General features: G+C 45.9%; 1 protein-coding gene across 4 annotated transcripts in view; it reads right to left on the minus strand.

Annotated features, from left to right (window-relative positions):
• AKAP12 (A-kinase anchoring protein 12) overlaps positions 1-16260 on the minus strand; it is a 91973-nt gene that overhangs the window by 11498 nt on the left and 64215 nt on the right. The window contains exon 1 of one of the 4 annotated variants that reach the window (XM_076002863.1): positions 11237-11619. The exons of 1 other annotated variant lie outside the window; for it this stretch is intronic. In XM_076002863.1, coding sequence (XP_075858978.1) covers positions 11237-11261 — 25 coding nt within the window. In that variant the 5' untranslated portion in view covers positions 11262-11619. Of the gene's footprint in view, positions 1-151; positions 326-1042; positions 1314-11236; positions 11620-16260 lie in introns of those variants that run through there. 2 more of the 4 variants (XM_012740933.3, XM_076002864.1) reach the window with 2 other exon arrangements.

Here is a 16260-nt window from a genome sequence, read left to right on the forward strand (position 1 = left end):
AAAAAATTATACAGGAAATTTTAAAATTGTAACTGGCCAACTGCTCCGTTGTCTCTTTTCACTTTAGTAATCCTAAGAGCTACTTCTTGTCAGAACAATCTTCTGGCCTGGACACACACCAAGCTAAGGCCCGATTTCGGCCTCCACTTGCCTTCTGCGCCAAGGGCGATCTGCACGGACCTCACCGGGAGGCCCCGCTTCCTAAACCGCAGGCTTCTTTCACATCACCGAGCGTCAGACACCCTAATGGCTCCAGGGCCTACAGGATGGTCTTTGGAGCCCCCCGGCCTGGCCAGCCAGACGGTTTAATCTCGCGCACCGCACGGGCACGTTGGAGGCTGTATCCAGCCCCGAGCCGCGTGCCACCATCGCGCGGACACCCAGCGGGCTCGGAACCTGCGCGGAACCTAGAGATGGTCCTTCTGGGTTCCTGGGTTCCCGCGCGCGTCCTGCCACTTGGGGACACATTCCGCATGTCGCAGCCCGAGCGGCTGGGCCTGTTCCGTGGGGTTCCGCATCCCACGCTTTGCTAACCCCCAGGCCCCCCAGTGAGGGCAACTTTCCAGCCTTTGCTAAGTCCTCCCCTCCCGGCCACCTGGCCAGGTGACTGCAGCCCACAGCCATCTCCGTTCTACCCCACCCCACACACCTTAGGGCCGTGCCCTCTGCCTGGCAGAAGGGAAGCCCGCCCTGGGGCATCCCCTGGGCGGCAAAGTCTGTTAAAACCCGTTTCCATCTCATCCCCGGTTGGAATAAGGCTGTGAGAGTGGAGGGTTTGGGTGCACGTTGCACAGGACGAGAGCGGGCGCAGCGGGCACTCCTGCAGCCCTGGGCTGGAATGCAACGGGCGCAGGGCTTCCCGACCGCTCCGCGCGCGCCGCCGCCAGCAGGGAGACCCCTCCAAGACAGGCACGGGGAGGAGGAAGGCTGGGAGACCCACGCGCCCACCTCCGGCCGCCACTAAAGGACACTCGGTTGGTTTGGGGCTCCCGCGCCCGCCAGGGCCCCCGGGGAGGACGGCCGCTGGGGGCGCCCTACTCACAGCACAGGTTGCTCCACCAGGACATGGCGCGCGCCGCCGGCTGGCAGGGGCAGCCCGACAGACGCCCGCGCAGCCCAGCCCGCCCTTCGCGGCTGCCCCATCGCGGGACGCGGACTGCGGCCGGCGCGGGGCGCGCTGCCGACGAGGGCGCCCCCTGGGCGCCGCCATGCGCGTCACAGAGGACCCGGCCGGCTCGCGCCCGGGGAAGCCGCCCGGGCTCTCCAGGGCACACGGGAGGCCCAAGACCGCCGCGGCCACACGAGCGCCCAACGGCCGCCGCCGGCGCGGGAGCCCCGACCCTGCCCGCAGGCCGTGGGGTCTGCAACCCGCGCTGCTGTAAGTTCTTGAGCGCCAAGACGAGAACTGGGGGCGTGAGGCCTGCGAAGCCATCACAGTCACGGAGCCCGGCAGCTTGGAGGAGGAGCTCGCGGGGTCCCCGCAGGCTCACAGGGGATACGCACTGACTCCAAAACCGTCCCAGGTGAGGGTGCGAAACGGCACGGCCACTTCGGAGGTCCGTTTGGCGGTTTCTTTCAATACTAAACACATATCTTACCATAGGACCCGGCAATCTTGCTCCTTGGTGTTCACCGAAATGAACTGAAAACTTATGTACACACACACGCACACACACACACACACACACACACAAAACTGCGCACGGATGTTTAGCGAGGCTTTATTCCTAATTGCTAAAACCTGGAAGCAACCAAGATGCCCTTCAGTAGGTGAGTGGACAGACTGTGGTACATGCAGACAAAGGAATACTATTCAGAGCTGAAAAGAAATGAGCTACCAAGCCATGAGAAGACATGGAGGGAACTTAAATGCTTATCATCACTAAGTGAAAGAAGCCAACCTGAGAAGGCTACATACTGTATGACTCCGACTCTATGGTATTATGGGGAAAAGCAAAAAAACTAAGGAGACAGTAAAAAGAGCATTGGTCAGCAGGGGTTAGACAGAGGTAGGGATGAATAGGAGGTGCACAGAGGATTTTTAGGGCAATAAAATTACTCTGTATGATACCAATAATGGTAGACACATGTCATTATGGACTTGTCCGAACCAACAGAATGTACACCACCAAGAGATGAGTCCTAACGTGAACTATGGACTTTGTATGCTAGCAATGTGCCAACGCAGGTTCATCAACTGTAACAAAGGTAGCCCTGGTGGTGGCTGGGTGTAATGAAGGAGGCTGTGCATATGTGAGTGCAGGGGTGTCTGAGAAATCTCAATACCTTCTGCTCAATTTTGCTGTGAACCTAAAACTGCTCTCAAAAATGGTCATGACTTGGCCAGTGTCATTTATAGCAGGTGTGTGGCATCTCTGGAGGGCCAAAGGCTCCCTGGGAAGCCCTGAGAGTCAATGTACTAAAAAAGAACAAAACACAAAGTTTGTCTTTTTGAAAGAAAAGTCAATTCCACACACTTTTAAAATATAAACATTCTTATTTTCCATAAATCATTACAACTGTTTATAATTCAATGAGTACCACTCAGGACGAGAACAAGTATTTCAACATGTCATCTCCCACACTTAGATGGAAAAATTGCTGTATGTGAAATTCAATGTGAAAAGCAGAGTGTATTCATGGTTACAGTCATGCTTTAAAAAAAAAAAAAGTTAAGAATATATACATCCTACCCACCCACTCACAGTCTGGGATTGACTCACAATCAGTGGTTGAAACTATCACCTAACCATCATTTTGCAATTATCAGGGTAAAGACGGGATAAAGCAAGAATCAACAGGTGCTAAATGGGGGGCAGGGGTAGGATAGTTACATGTTTATTAGCTGACAGAGTGGGAAATCTAATTCTCCAATGGATAAATCAGACAACCACCTTAACAACAACCTCAAGGGACAGAATGGCATCGTGTGCAATACCCTGAGAAAGACACAGCAGTACTCTGGCTAAGAACGAGTAACCTAAATTGAGTCAGGAGGACACAAGCACAAAATAAGGAATGAGCTGGAAATGGGGAGAGGAATGCTGTGTGCTTTGAAAATATCAGTGTCTCAAAGACAAAGGCTACAGAAATGTTCCAGATTAAATGAAGCTACAGGTACATGACACCACAAAATCCCTGGCCCTGGGTGAATCTTGTAACACGGGAGAATGCTAAGAAGGACATTACTAGGTTAACTGACAAAACTGGAATATGGAAGGCAAATTATATAAAAGTATTGTAATAATGTAAATGTATGATGTAGGTAACTGAACTATGGTTACAAAAGGGAATATTTTCATTCTTAGGAAATACACACTGATGTATTTAGCGATAAAGGACCATGATGTATACAACTTACCCTCAAATGCTTCAGAAAATTTTACATCCCATGCCTAGCCTACATAAGACAATAGAAACCTGTGTGTGTTTGTTTTCCAACATAGAAAGAGTAATAATAAAGCAAATGAGATACAATGTTAATAACAGGTGAATCTGGATAAAGGGTATATGGGTACTCCCCAAACTATTTTTATTTTCGCAATTTTCTGTAAGTTTAAAGTTATCGTTTTTAAAAAAAAAAAAATCACTCAACAGAAGGCACTTGAAGACACAGATAATAAAAATATAGAAAACAACAAAATGAAGAGTGATGATTTACCCTACCTGATTTTAGAGGACATTAGATCTTTGCCTCACATTATATACCATAATGTAAATTTTATCTATGTATTAAATAATAGAAAAACTACTCACCTTTCCCTTCCAAAAGAGAGAATTCAGGTAAAGGGGAGGAGATTAAAAAGCAGAAGTTTTGGAGACAGATTGGTGTTTTAATTTAATTGGTGTTAAATTAAAGTAGCTATATCACTTACTTGCACTAGGCTTTTGGGCAAGTTTCCTAAAATCTCTGAGTGTCCTCACCTGTGACATAAGTCACCACCAGTACACCAGAAGTATTATAGTAGATTATAGATATAATAATAATAAAACAAAAATTCTAATAGCTTTTTTGCTTCATTGTTTTCTTCAGAACAGAACAAACTCATTTTTAGTTAATTACTTTTTGCCAATTCTAAGAGCAATTTATATAAATTGTAGAAGACTTTAAAATACAGAAAACTGGAGGAAATTTCCATAAAGACAATGTAATGTCCAGGCTGGGTATGGTGGCTCACGCCTATAATCCTAGCACTTCGGGAAGCCAAGACGAGAGGATTGCTTGAGCTCAGGAGTTCCAGACCAGCCTTGGCAACACAGCGAGACCTCATCTTACAAAACCATTTAAAAATTAGCCAGGTGTGATGGCACATGCATTGTAGTCCCAGCTATTGGGGAAGCTGAGGCAGGAGGATCCCTTGAGCCTGGGAGTTGGAAATTACAGTGAACTGTGATCATGCCACTGCACTCCAGCCTGGGTGGCAGATGAGACTCTATCTCACCAAAAAATAACGTAATAAAAACAATGTCCAGAGATAAACCACTATTAACATGTGTGGGATTTTTTTCTGAATAAATTATTCAAAAGTCTTCAAAACTATGACACAATGGCCATACATTTTATTTTTATATCCCCCTATTAGACAATATGTGTTGGTCCAGTCCTTCACTATCACACTTGGTCACATTCACTTGGACACGGACAGTGTCCAAATGCCTGAACCAGCTAGCGTTTGAACAGAAGAGGGCAGTATTGAACAGCTTTCTAGTTTCTGCTGAACTTAAGGCAGCTGCTCTGATCTTCAGCACCAGAAGACACTGCAGGAATCCACCAATACAGAAAGTTGAGGTGCACTTTCAAATTCTAGAGTTAAATGTCCCATTTCACCTATTTTGACCTCTTTGGCTTCCAACATCAACATTTCAGGGGGAGGAAAGGAACACAAGCATCTCAAGTTAGTTCCCCACCTTCTCTTTTTCTTCATTTGCACCATGTAAAGATGCAGGTCCTCCACCCCATTTTGGACCAAGTTTGGGTCCAACATGGCCACACCGTTCTCTCTGTGTTGACCTCCCCTTCCTCACCTTCTCTTCCTCACTTCCTTTACTTCACCCAGCCCACTGTACACAGTCCACTGAAATCACTCAGATCCCAGGCTCTGGCTAGAGGTGGCCATCCCCAGAGGAGACCATCACCATTCCTACCTAGTTGTGGTTAGCAGACACCTTTAAAGGAGATTTTTACTTGCTCCCTGCATGCTGGTTCTGAATGAGTTACAGATCGTAGTTTACTGAGCAAAGAGGCTGTTAAATGCATTTTTAAAAAGCAGCCTGAAAGATGTGGGGCAGCAGGGAGGAGAGGATCAAACCAGCAGGGAGAGGTGATTGACAAGAGGCCTCCAAAAATAACAGAGAGGGCTTCCAGGAAAGACAGCGGAGTCCTCACCTGATCAGACTTGGAGACTGGAATCCATTCACCACTACGATCCCTCATGACCTTCCACTAGAAAACTTACTTTTAATTTACCACTTTACCTCCTTTGCTATCATTTTTTTTTTTTTTTTTTTTTGAGACAGAGTCTCACTCTGTTGCCCAGCCTAGAGTGCCATGGCGTCAGCCTAGCTCACAGCAGCCTCAAACTTCTGGGCTCAAGCAATCTTCCTGCCTCAGCCTCCCAAGTAGCTGGGACTACAGGCATGTGCCACCATGCCCGGCTAATTTTTTCTGTATATATCAGTTGGCCAATTAATTTCTATTTTTAGTAAATACGGGGTCTCGCTCTTGCTCAGGCTAGTCTCGAACTCCTGATCTCGAGCAATCCACCTGCCTCGGCCTCCTAGAAGTGCTAGGATTACAGGCATGAGCCACCGTGCCCGGCCCTTTGCTATCATTTTTAACACATGAATGATAATTTTTATCTGCCTTAGATCTGTCCATTTGGCTAGGAAAATGAAAATCAAAAATTGATCCTGGAAGCATCACTAATATGGGGGTGCACTTTCTTGATGCCCAAAAACTTCTTCCACAGAAACAACTGGTTTTAGAGTGGGCCTTTCTCATAAAATGTACAATTATTGCTCATGTGCACCTGAATTGCACACCATTTTTAAAAAAACCTCGCTACAAACCCAACATATCTCTCAAACATCCACAAAGTCCAAACACAGTGCTCATTTATTCATTTATGCATTCACTGATACCGAGTTGAGGTTCAGCTAGAAACAACTCCATGGTCTCACTAGGTTATCAAAGACGGCCAGAGTGTTAGAAAGGGGGTAGTCAGCGTGTCCACTGGGGAGGCCTCTGGAGACCAAACCCGCAGGCACTTCTCTCTTCATACCGCCCTGCTAGCCACTGGGCTTCTCCCGCTCTAGAGACACAAGGGCAGGAAAAGACTCTAATCCTCCCTGCAGCCCACACCCCCATCTACACACCACCCTAAACACGGTCTTGGCAGTGCACGTCTTGTGTCGACAGGTTTTTCCACACCAACCATTAGTGAAAACAACATCATGTGTGTCTTGCTTCTCAAAAGAACATTACTACAGAAACCAAGTATTTCTTCTACTCCCTTTTTTTTCTGGATGGAAACACTAATCACACGCTTGTGTGAGAGCGTGCCAATGTGCCAGAAACATTAATTGGAAAAGAAAAGATAGTTTTAAAACTGCTATAGGAAGAGCCTGCATTCACTTGATTTTGGGAATACACCCTAGAAGGAGAGATCCTTAGCACGGACATATAGTATACGAGATGCAATAAGGCCGAAGGCTGGGCACGGACAAAGCCGCTGGTGCTGTAACATTCAGGAAGGAATGATAAAGACTGTAAGCTTTTTGGTTTATGTTTTTCTAAGATGAATGAAAGGTATCCCTGAATAGTAAGTGTGGAAAGTGAAATGAAAAAACATACTTCCTGGAGCGAACACCTCTCACCATATTTTTAAGAGCATAAACTACCCTCAGTTACATTATTTAAAAAATTATAACACATCCTTAATAATAATCTATGTGTTTTTTAATATTTTCAATAGCTTTGTCATAACGAGACCTTACAAGATTTAAAAAAAAGCCCTACGGAATATTAACAAAGTCAAAAAATATGAAAATATATGAAAAGTTGTATCTTTAGTGATAGTAAGAAACCAAAACGTGAAATCATTTCATGTACAAAAAATCCCACTTTGGCTGAGAACTGTTGGAGTGTTATCTTCCTACTGACCTATGTTTCGCTCCTGGTAAATATTCTGCAAATCTCAATGTATAAAGTCAATCACAAATCTATAATGTGTATATGCAAATATATGTTTTCCTTGCAAAAATACTCATAATTCCTGCCTGCAAAGTTTCAAAGGTGCCACGATCCCAAATAGGGCAAAGCTAAGGTGGTGGACCCTGCCCCCCACCCAAAGCCCCGCTCCCAGGCTCCACACACTGTGACAGCAGCATGCCCCAAAGCTGCAAGATCATCTTTCCTTTCTCACTCTTCCAAATACTTAGAGATTAAGTGAAAAAAGTCTAACTTGTTTTCTTTCACTTTACAGACTTAAAAGGAAAGAAAAAAGAAACTTTAAAGGAGTATGTTGTATAACATATTACAAAGTGTAATGTTTTTTATCCAACACTTCGCCATCGTGTTTTGGTGACACAACTATCATTCTGGCTGAGAAAAAGAAGTGCAATATTGCAAAAACTACACATTCTTTTTTTAGGTTTAGTATAACCAGTGCTCTCCATCCCCAGGCTCAACAGGACGGCTTATGGTGACATCTGGAGCTAGTTAAGTTTCCCTCAAGATTTGCAGCATTGTCCTGGAATTTTTCCAGGAATTCTCTGCATTCTAAATCCATCCCTTATATCCTACACACCCAACTCCCCCTGTTCTAAAGCTCAGTAACCACAAAACCTCCAAGTAGAGACAGTTTAACTGGGATTCCAACTCAGAGAAGCAAAATCCTGAACAGGAGCATAGAGGTGACATCATCATCGTCCCTGCTCTTCATGGTGATGTTTCATGATCCCTTACACATTTGGGCAGGCATGCAAAAATGTGAGCATCACTAAACACACATGAGCATCTTCTACGTGATGAGAAAGAGGTCTTTTACAAGGTACTCTATAGTTATGCTGGTACTAGCTGTGAAACCTTCAGTAATTTACCAAACCATAAGAAACGTACTTTCATGATAAAAAGGGTGTTTAAGCAACCACTTTCTGCAGGACTATTGTGAGGAATAAATGCTAACATCCACAAAGTGCTGAGCAGCACCTGACAGCGTCAGCACTCAGTAAGCAGCAGTTATTAATCTAGCAGTTGTGAAGGTATCAATTTCATGTCTTGCAAGTCTCTTGACAAGGAATCTGCCTCTATAGCAGATTAGAAACAGCTATGTGCAGGCTACTTTTTTTTTTCTTTTTTTCTTTTGGTCTTTGAAAATGACTTACAAAGGGAGCACATTATAAGAAATCTAGAACTAACGTGAATGTTAAAGGATTCTTTCCCAGTTTAGAGATAATGAAAAATGTCCTAATGATATTCTACAGCTTGCAAAGTATCGATATGTTATCAATCTCAATAATGTGTGTAAGTTAGGGAAAATAGGAAAGATATTTGCCTAATTCAAGAAGCATTTTATTTATTTATTTATTTTTTTGCTGCATGCCCCTAACTCATGGGTGGGAAAGGGGGACATTTCAAATCAGTTATTTTCTCATTTTTAAGCTGTTATTGCAAATGGGATATGAGGGGGAAAGAATGGCAACAGTATGTAACGTGGCAATAGTATGGCATAGTATGTAACACAAATAACCAATGATTTCATAATTCAAGTTCTGCTATATTCTTCTCAGTGTTTAAGTGACAGCTTTTTCCTACTTTCAGAAATGAAAACTTGTTCCTAAGTAGTTCCAACAGAAATGCCATCAGTCCTGTTAATTAACTGTGGAATTTAAACACATTATTATCTCCTTGAATAACATAGTACTAAAGAGGACCCCAATTATTTAAATCAGTAATGCCAAAGATGCAAGAGACCTTTAATATTTAATCCTTACTAGCAATTTTAAAAGTCCTTGTTTTTCAAGATTCTGACCAACTTTTTAAAAAGCAATAATTATAAATTTTTCTTACCGGATAACTTGCGGAGGAAAAAAATGGCAGCTGAAACTCCCTTTTATTTTTCACTTCTTTCACTATAAAATGCTTATTTGCTGTTTAATTTTTGGAGTTAACGTTTTTTGTGCATTTTCTTATTACCAGGAAAATTTTTGAGCAAATTCTGCCACATCCTCATACCTACACTGTAGGAAAAGTAAATTCAGTAAGCAATAGAGCCAATTACTTGAGTTTGCCTTAGAAATTAGTCCTTCCAAGTATTTTTATTCATTTATCATCCCATTGGGATTATCTGAACCAACCATTAAAAGCCCCCCAAGTGCTCCAAGTTTATTAACCCTTAATTACTGCTAAAAAGGACCACCTTCTTTTTCCATAAGAATCTCAGCATGTGATAAACTAATCAAATGATGCTGACTATAATAAGAATCATATTGTACACAAAAGTTGCCCTGAAAAAGTCATGATTTTGGAAGCACCACCCCCCAGCTTTGATTCCCCACAAATCACACTCTCAGGCAGACTTTCTCAGAGTTGGGCATTTGCATATTTCATTCATAAAAAAATTAATGATCTGAGAGGAAAAATGGAGAATTTTTTCATTTTGCACAATCTATTTACTAATTTTATATATCATGTAAATTTTCATGCTAGGTATTAGTAGAAAGACTAGCTAAGTCAATTCCTTAGGGAAGGAATTTTAAGGAAATCTCTCAAAGTAAACAAGCTAATCTATAGGAAGTGAGAGATATTTTTAGTTTTGCTGAACTTTCACATTCATTTAAAATTCCATAGGAGGGCAAGGGCTTGCAGAAGCAGTTACATCGAGAAAATTTTTTTAAGTCCTAGAAATTCTATATTGCGATTTTAAAAATACACACATAGACTTGGCAGCAGTGATCTCAAATATTTAAAGAAGAGCTGTTCTTATAAATCTAAAATTAACAAACAGAGTTTACTTTTCTTGATGGGGGGTAAAGGAGGAGAGGAAGAGAAAACACCCAGGCTCTAAGGAGTCAGGTCACAGAACCACTGCATAAGATTATCAAATGTCAAGTTACTGGAGCTGTAAGTGCATTCTAAAAATCTGACGCATGTAATTTACTTCCAAGAAGTAGGTATTAAATATTATAATTCATACTCATGGCCAGATTCCTAGAAAGCAAACTTAAGAAACATACGTTTTTTTTACTATTCATTGCCAAAATGGTGCTGCCTGCTAGCCACCAATTTTACAGTAACCATGGTTTTATTAAAATTACCACTTAAACCAGAGCTTAAAATTTTCGTTCCCTAAACCACCACATGCACCTTTATTGAAAGTTCCTAACGAGCAAGTCAAAATGCTCAACACTTGTACTTTCTCAAAAAGAGGTATTTTTTTTTTTATGACTACAAGAGATTTCGTTCACAACCTGTGTTCAAATTCACACCAATCTGACATGTTTCTGTGCAGTGGGCTGCTGTTGTGCCACAACCCCTAGAAATATTTATACACATAAACATTTAAAATACATATTTATTATTTACGTATAGCTAAAGTCTCCCATAGGCACCGTAGGGTTTGCTGAATTTCTGGTGGGCCACAGAGAAAATAATGCTCCTCTGATCAAAAAGTCAGCACGCAGGAAGAACATATGCCAATAAATGCCAGCTGCAGACACGTTCGCGGCTCCCCCCAAGGCGCACATGGGACGGAGGAAGGCGCTTTCTCGCCCGGCGCCCGCCACGCACCGCGGTGCCCTACCTGTGATGGTAATGGTCCCCACCCAGCATGTCTCGGTCGGGCCACGCACCGAGGCGCCCTGCCTGTGATGGTAATGGTCCCCACCCAGCATGTCTCGGTCCGGCCACGCACCGAGGCGCCCTACCTGTGATGGTAATGGTCCCCACCCAGCATGTCTCGGTCCGGCCACGCACCGAGGCGCCCTACCTGTGATGGTAATGGTCCCCACCCAGCATGTCTCGGTCCGGCCACGCACCGAGGCGCCCTACCTGTGATGGTAATGGTCCCCACCCAGCATGTCTCGGTCGGGCCACGCACCGAGGCGCCCTACCTGTGATGGTAATGGTCCCCACCCAGCATGTCTCGGTCCGGCCACGCACCGAGGCGCCCTACCTGTGATGGTAATGGTCCCCACCCAGCATGTCTCGGTCCGGCCACGCACCGAGGCGCCCTACCTGTGATGGTGATGGTCCCCAGCATGTCTCAGTCCGCACGGCTGCGGGGAGCCCGCGCCCTCCCTGCGACCGCCTGAAGCCTGGGCGCCCCTCCGGCCAAGCCCGCGCCGTCGCGGGGGGATCGGAAAGAGCCGGCGCCAAGCCACCCGAGGGCCGGGGACAGCGTGGAGGTGCCCTCGGCGCGGCCGCGCGGCGACGCGTCTCCCCGCTAATTATAGCAGGGACGCCCCCTCCCCCGCCCGCGCCGCCCCGCCCTCCGCGCCGCGGGGCTCCGGCGCCCGGCGAGCACCTCTTCCCGGACTTGGCGCGCCCCGCCAAGTCACGTGTCCCCTCCCCCGGCGAGGACCTCCCCGCCCGGCCCAGCCTGCCAGGCCGGTCTCCGAGCGGCCAGCAGGCTCCGCGCACACCGGGCGGCAGCGTCCGTGTGGACGCCGGCTGCACCGCTCCCGGAGCTCGGCGGTGCGACTTACCGCACGGACATCCCCGCACGGATGGGCGCTCCCTCCGGGTTTTAGCACTGCCTAGAGCGCACCCTCGCGCCGGGTTAAGGCTGGCAAGGTGCAAAACGAGGTCCCTCGTTAGCACCTCCGATATTTAATATTTTCGCCATCTGGTTCTCACACACACACACACACACACACATATACATACGCACATACACACACATATACACGTGCGCAAACATTCATACACACATACACACGCGCACATATACACACGCACATATACATACACACTTACACACACATACATGCACGTGCGCAAACACACTCATACACACATACACACGCATACACATACACACACGTGCACATACACACGCACGCAAACACACTCATACACATACATACACACACAGATACACGTGCACATACACACGCACACAAACACACACACACATATACATACCCGCGCGCGCGCACACGCTGCAGCGACGCGAGGACTGGCAGCTCTCAGTCCTGTTCCCTGAGCCCCCCACCCCCAGAGGGCTGTTCCGAGGCGAACCTCGCGTCTCCGGCACTTGATAGAGACAACTTTTAAAAAGCAGAAATACCTGACCGGTACGTCTTTATCTTTTAATAACGGTAATTCACCTAAACCTTTACATCAAACTATGCCGTATCCCAACATATGCAGACACTATCCCATCTCGAACATTCAAGCACACAACGCGGAACTCAGAACCCACGTGAAAAATCTGGACAATTTCAGGCAGCCCTAGAATTCTTCAGTTCTTTCTCTCGGCAGCCCCCGATGTGTCCTTCACGTGGACGCGGTGACACAGGAGCCGGCGTGCTCCTGCAATTCTAACACACTTTTCAGCATGCCAATGTTCTGTGCAGGCAGGTCCATTAGGTCCCCTGGGTTTGTTCCCATCTTTGCATCCTTTCTCTACTTGTCACTTCATGCCTTGCCTGTCTGACCCCATTAGCACGGGCCCTTCCCCTAAGCAAACAGAAGAAGCGTTTGGCTGTCGCGCTTCCCTCGGGCCGGTGACCGCCTCCCTCATTACCGCCCCGGCCCGGGGCCGGCCCGCGGCGCTGCTCCCCCTGGCCACCAGGGCGCGCTGTGCACCGCACTCAGGCCCGGGGCGCGCGAAAGCGGAGGCCGCTTCCCTGCTGGCGACCAGAACTTGTTACAAAAATCATCCTCGGCCTCTCCAAAGACCTAGTTTCCGTCTTGTATTCCGGGAAACCCCCAGGCTGGCCAGTCACAGGGAGTGACGGGCCTCCTCCTGACTCGGTGAGATACTGCCTGGGAGCTGATTCCCAGACCAAGCCACTAAGCAGCTTCCTTAACCTTTCATCTTCCCTAGAGAAGTCTCAACTTGAGTTCACAATTGCTGCAATTACAAGGAGAGTCTGGTGCGTCTGAAATGCTGCCGATACTAATGGTCCCTCTGCAGTCTACAGAGCTAAAGGGGCAGGGCAGCTTGGCCATTCCTGTCCTCCCAACACCTATACCCCCAATCTCAGCCCCGGAGTGTCCTGGCTGTGCAGCTGACGGTAAAGACCACTCGGAGGCTGCATTAGTAGTCCACGTTAAATGAGCTCCTTCCCCAGAGCTGTGTGCTCAGGGATCTGAGGTCTCAGTTCTGCATCATTTCTCAGCACCAAAGGCTGGGGACAGCAAAGGGCTATCATCTTGTGCCACCTCTGGAACACCATGCTTATGAGCTTATTGAGTAGCCCATCAATGCTGACCTGGCACAGCTGTTACCACCAGCTCCTTTGCTTTCTATGAGTCCAAATTCTAACAAAAGGACAAGGAGAAAATTTCGGTGGGGCGCGGTGGATCACGCCTGTAATCCTAGCACTCAGGGAGGCTGAGGGGGGCAGATTGCTCGAGGTCAGGAGTTCGAAGCCACCATGAGCAAGAGCAAGACCCCGTCTCTACTATAAAGAGAAAGAATTAATTGGCCAACTAATACATATAGAAAAAATCAGCTGAGCATGGTGGTGCATGCCTGTAGTCCCAGCTACTTGGGAGGCTGAGGTAGCAGGATCCTTGAGCCCAGGAGTTTGAGGTTGCTGTGAGCTAGGCTGACACCACGACACTCACTCTAGCCTGGGTGACAAAGTGAGACTCTGTCTCAAAAAAAAAAATTTCACTAATTAAAATGTAATAATACCCACAACAACATTTAGCAAGGTAACTGTTTTTGCTGTTCAATTTCGCCACTTGAAACTTTTCTTCTTTTCATGGCATTGGTGAAGACACAATCTGACATTCTTAAAGAGGCAGTTAAAACCACCAGGCAGAGCAATAGGTCATGTGGCAAGTTGCCCTTTGATCTCTACCTCTAAGAGTGATGGAGGACAGGGTGCGTGCGTAGCACAGCTGCTCAGTAAGGTCTGTGTGTCTGAGTTTACAAAGAAAAGTCATCAGTCAGGATAAAGCAGGAGTGAAGATCAGACATAAGGTCAGTGGACAATGCAGGCAGCTTTCTTTTGTTATCACTTCCATTCTCTGTTAGTTTTTGTGAAATCAGAAGTTTTAGAGGAAGACATCACCCCCAAGGCAAAAATGATAGGAAAAATGTTTACCATATCATAAATGGGTGGATCATAGGAAAATGTTTTCCCAAATCTGCATGGTTCATTCAACAAATATTTACCAAATTCTTGCTTCATATTTATTAATATTATGCTAAATACCCAAAGATACAATGAGATATTGTCCCTGGCTCGAGGGAGCTCAGTCGTGGGTGGTGGACAGGCCCAGACATGGAGTGGGCATGCTCTGGTTTGGCTCACTTCTGAGACAGCACTTGGGCTGTCCTCTGAAAGGCGGGGGGACAGCCCTACCTGGGGCACAGAGAAAGGCAGTCTGCATACAGGGAACAGCATGGGCAAAGACATGAACAGCAGGACATTTATGGAATCAAGAATGAGTTCCGAACCATCACACATACCCTATAAAGATATACAACTATTATGTACCTATAATAATTAAAAATAAATTTTAAAAAAAGAAGCCCATTCCTTATAGAGCAGAGCCTATCCAGGGAGGCCAGGGGAGGAAAAAGGGGAGAAAGCCAGAGACATAACTGGAAATGAAACTAGAAATATTATATTATGAAGGGTTTCAAATGACATGTTTATAACATTGTAACAAATAACCCAATTAAAAAAATGGGCAAAGACTCTGAGTAAACATTTCTCTAAAGAAAATACAAAAATGGCCAATGAGCACATGAAAAGATATCCAACATCATTAGCCATTAGGGAAATGTAAATCAAAACCACCTCACACCCACTAGGATGACTATAATCAAAAAGATAACGGTATAAAGCTGATGTGTCTGGTTAGAAAAACAATAAGGAGAAAAAGGCAGTAACAGGAGTGGAGAAATTGGAAGCCTCAGACATTGCTAGTGGGAATGTAAAATGTCACAGCTGCTTTGGAAACAGGCTGGTAGTTCTTCAAAATGTTAAACATAAGATTTCCCATTTATGACCCAGCGATTTTCCTAGATATTTTCCCAAGAGAAATGAAAACACACATGCCCACAAAAACTTGTCCATGAATGGTCTTAGCAGCATTATTCACAGTCGCCAAAAGTGGAAGTAACCCAAATGTCTATCACCTCATGCAGGGATAAATATAATGTGGTATATCTATCTATACAATGGAAATTGTGCTATAACATGGATAAACGTTGAAAAAAAATTAAGTGAAAGAAGCTAGTCACAAAAGAGCACACACTTTAATTTTATTTATATGAAATGTCCAGAAGAGGCAGGTCTATAGACATGACATAGATGAATGGTGACCTAGGACTGGGGAGGTGGGAAGACAGGGACTGGCAGCTAACAGAGACAGGGTGTCTTTCTGAGGTGATAAAAATGTCCCCCTGATTCACTGTACAGGCTGGACCACTCTGTAAATAGACTAAAAACCACTGAATTGCATACTTAAATGGGTCACCTGCATGGTATGTGAATAATATCTCAGTAAAGCTGGTTTGTTTGTTTAAAAAAGAACTTAGTTTTGGTTCTGAGGACCACAGAGAGCCACTGGAGGTTGGGAGGCCAGGAGTTCGTGGCACCGAATTTGAACGGTGATTCAGAAAAGGCAGTGCTGACGGGTAGGAAGACACTCAGAGAATGGGACAGATGGAAGCAGAAGTGACCAGGGTGAGGAAGGAGTCAGAAGATCCAGCGCCCAATGGCTAAAAGACACAATGCAAATCTGTGAGGTCACCGAATGGGGCGATGTCCATGAAATAAGAAAGGCCTAGACCCTGAGGAAGAGGCATCTGGAAAAGAACCTTGAGACTTGGGCAGAGGTTAGAGGCAGTCGAGGAAAAGCTGACATGAGAAGCCAAATGTGGAAAGGCTTAAATAATGGAAGCAGCGGCCAACAGTGTATGACGTGTCCCAAAGCAGGACCCAGAAGAGAACTGGAGGGGCCTTGAGTGCTGGCAGCTTGGAGGCCAGAACCAGTGGACAAGTGACTACAATGAAAATGACTGTTTTCCTCTTTCTTTCCTGAAAAGGAGGGGCCGGGGACCAGCACAC

The sequence above is a fragment of the Microcebus murinus genome, chromosome 5, assembly GCF_040939455.1.
Source record: "Microcebus murinus isolate Inina chromosome 5, M.murinus_Inina_mat1.0, whole genome shotgun sequence".
Lineage (NCBI taxonomy): Eukaryota > Metazoa > Chordata > Mammalia > Primates > Cheirogaleidae > Microcebus > Microcebus murinus.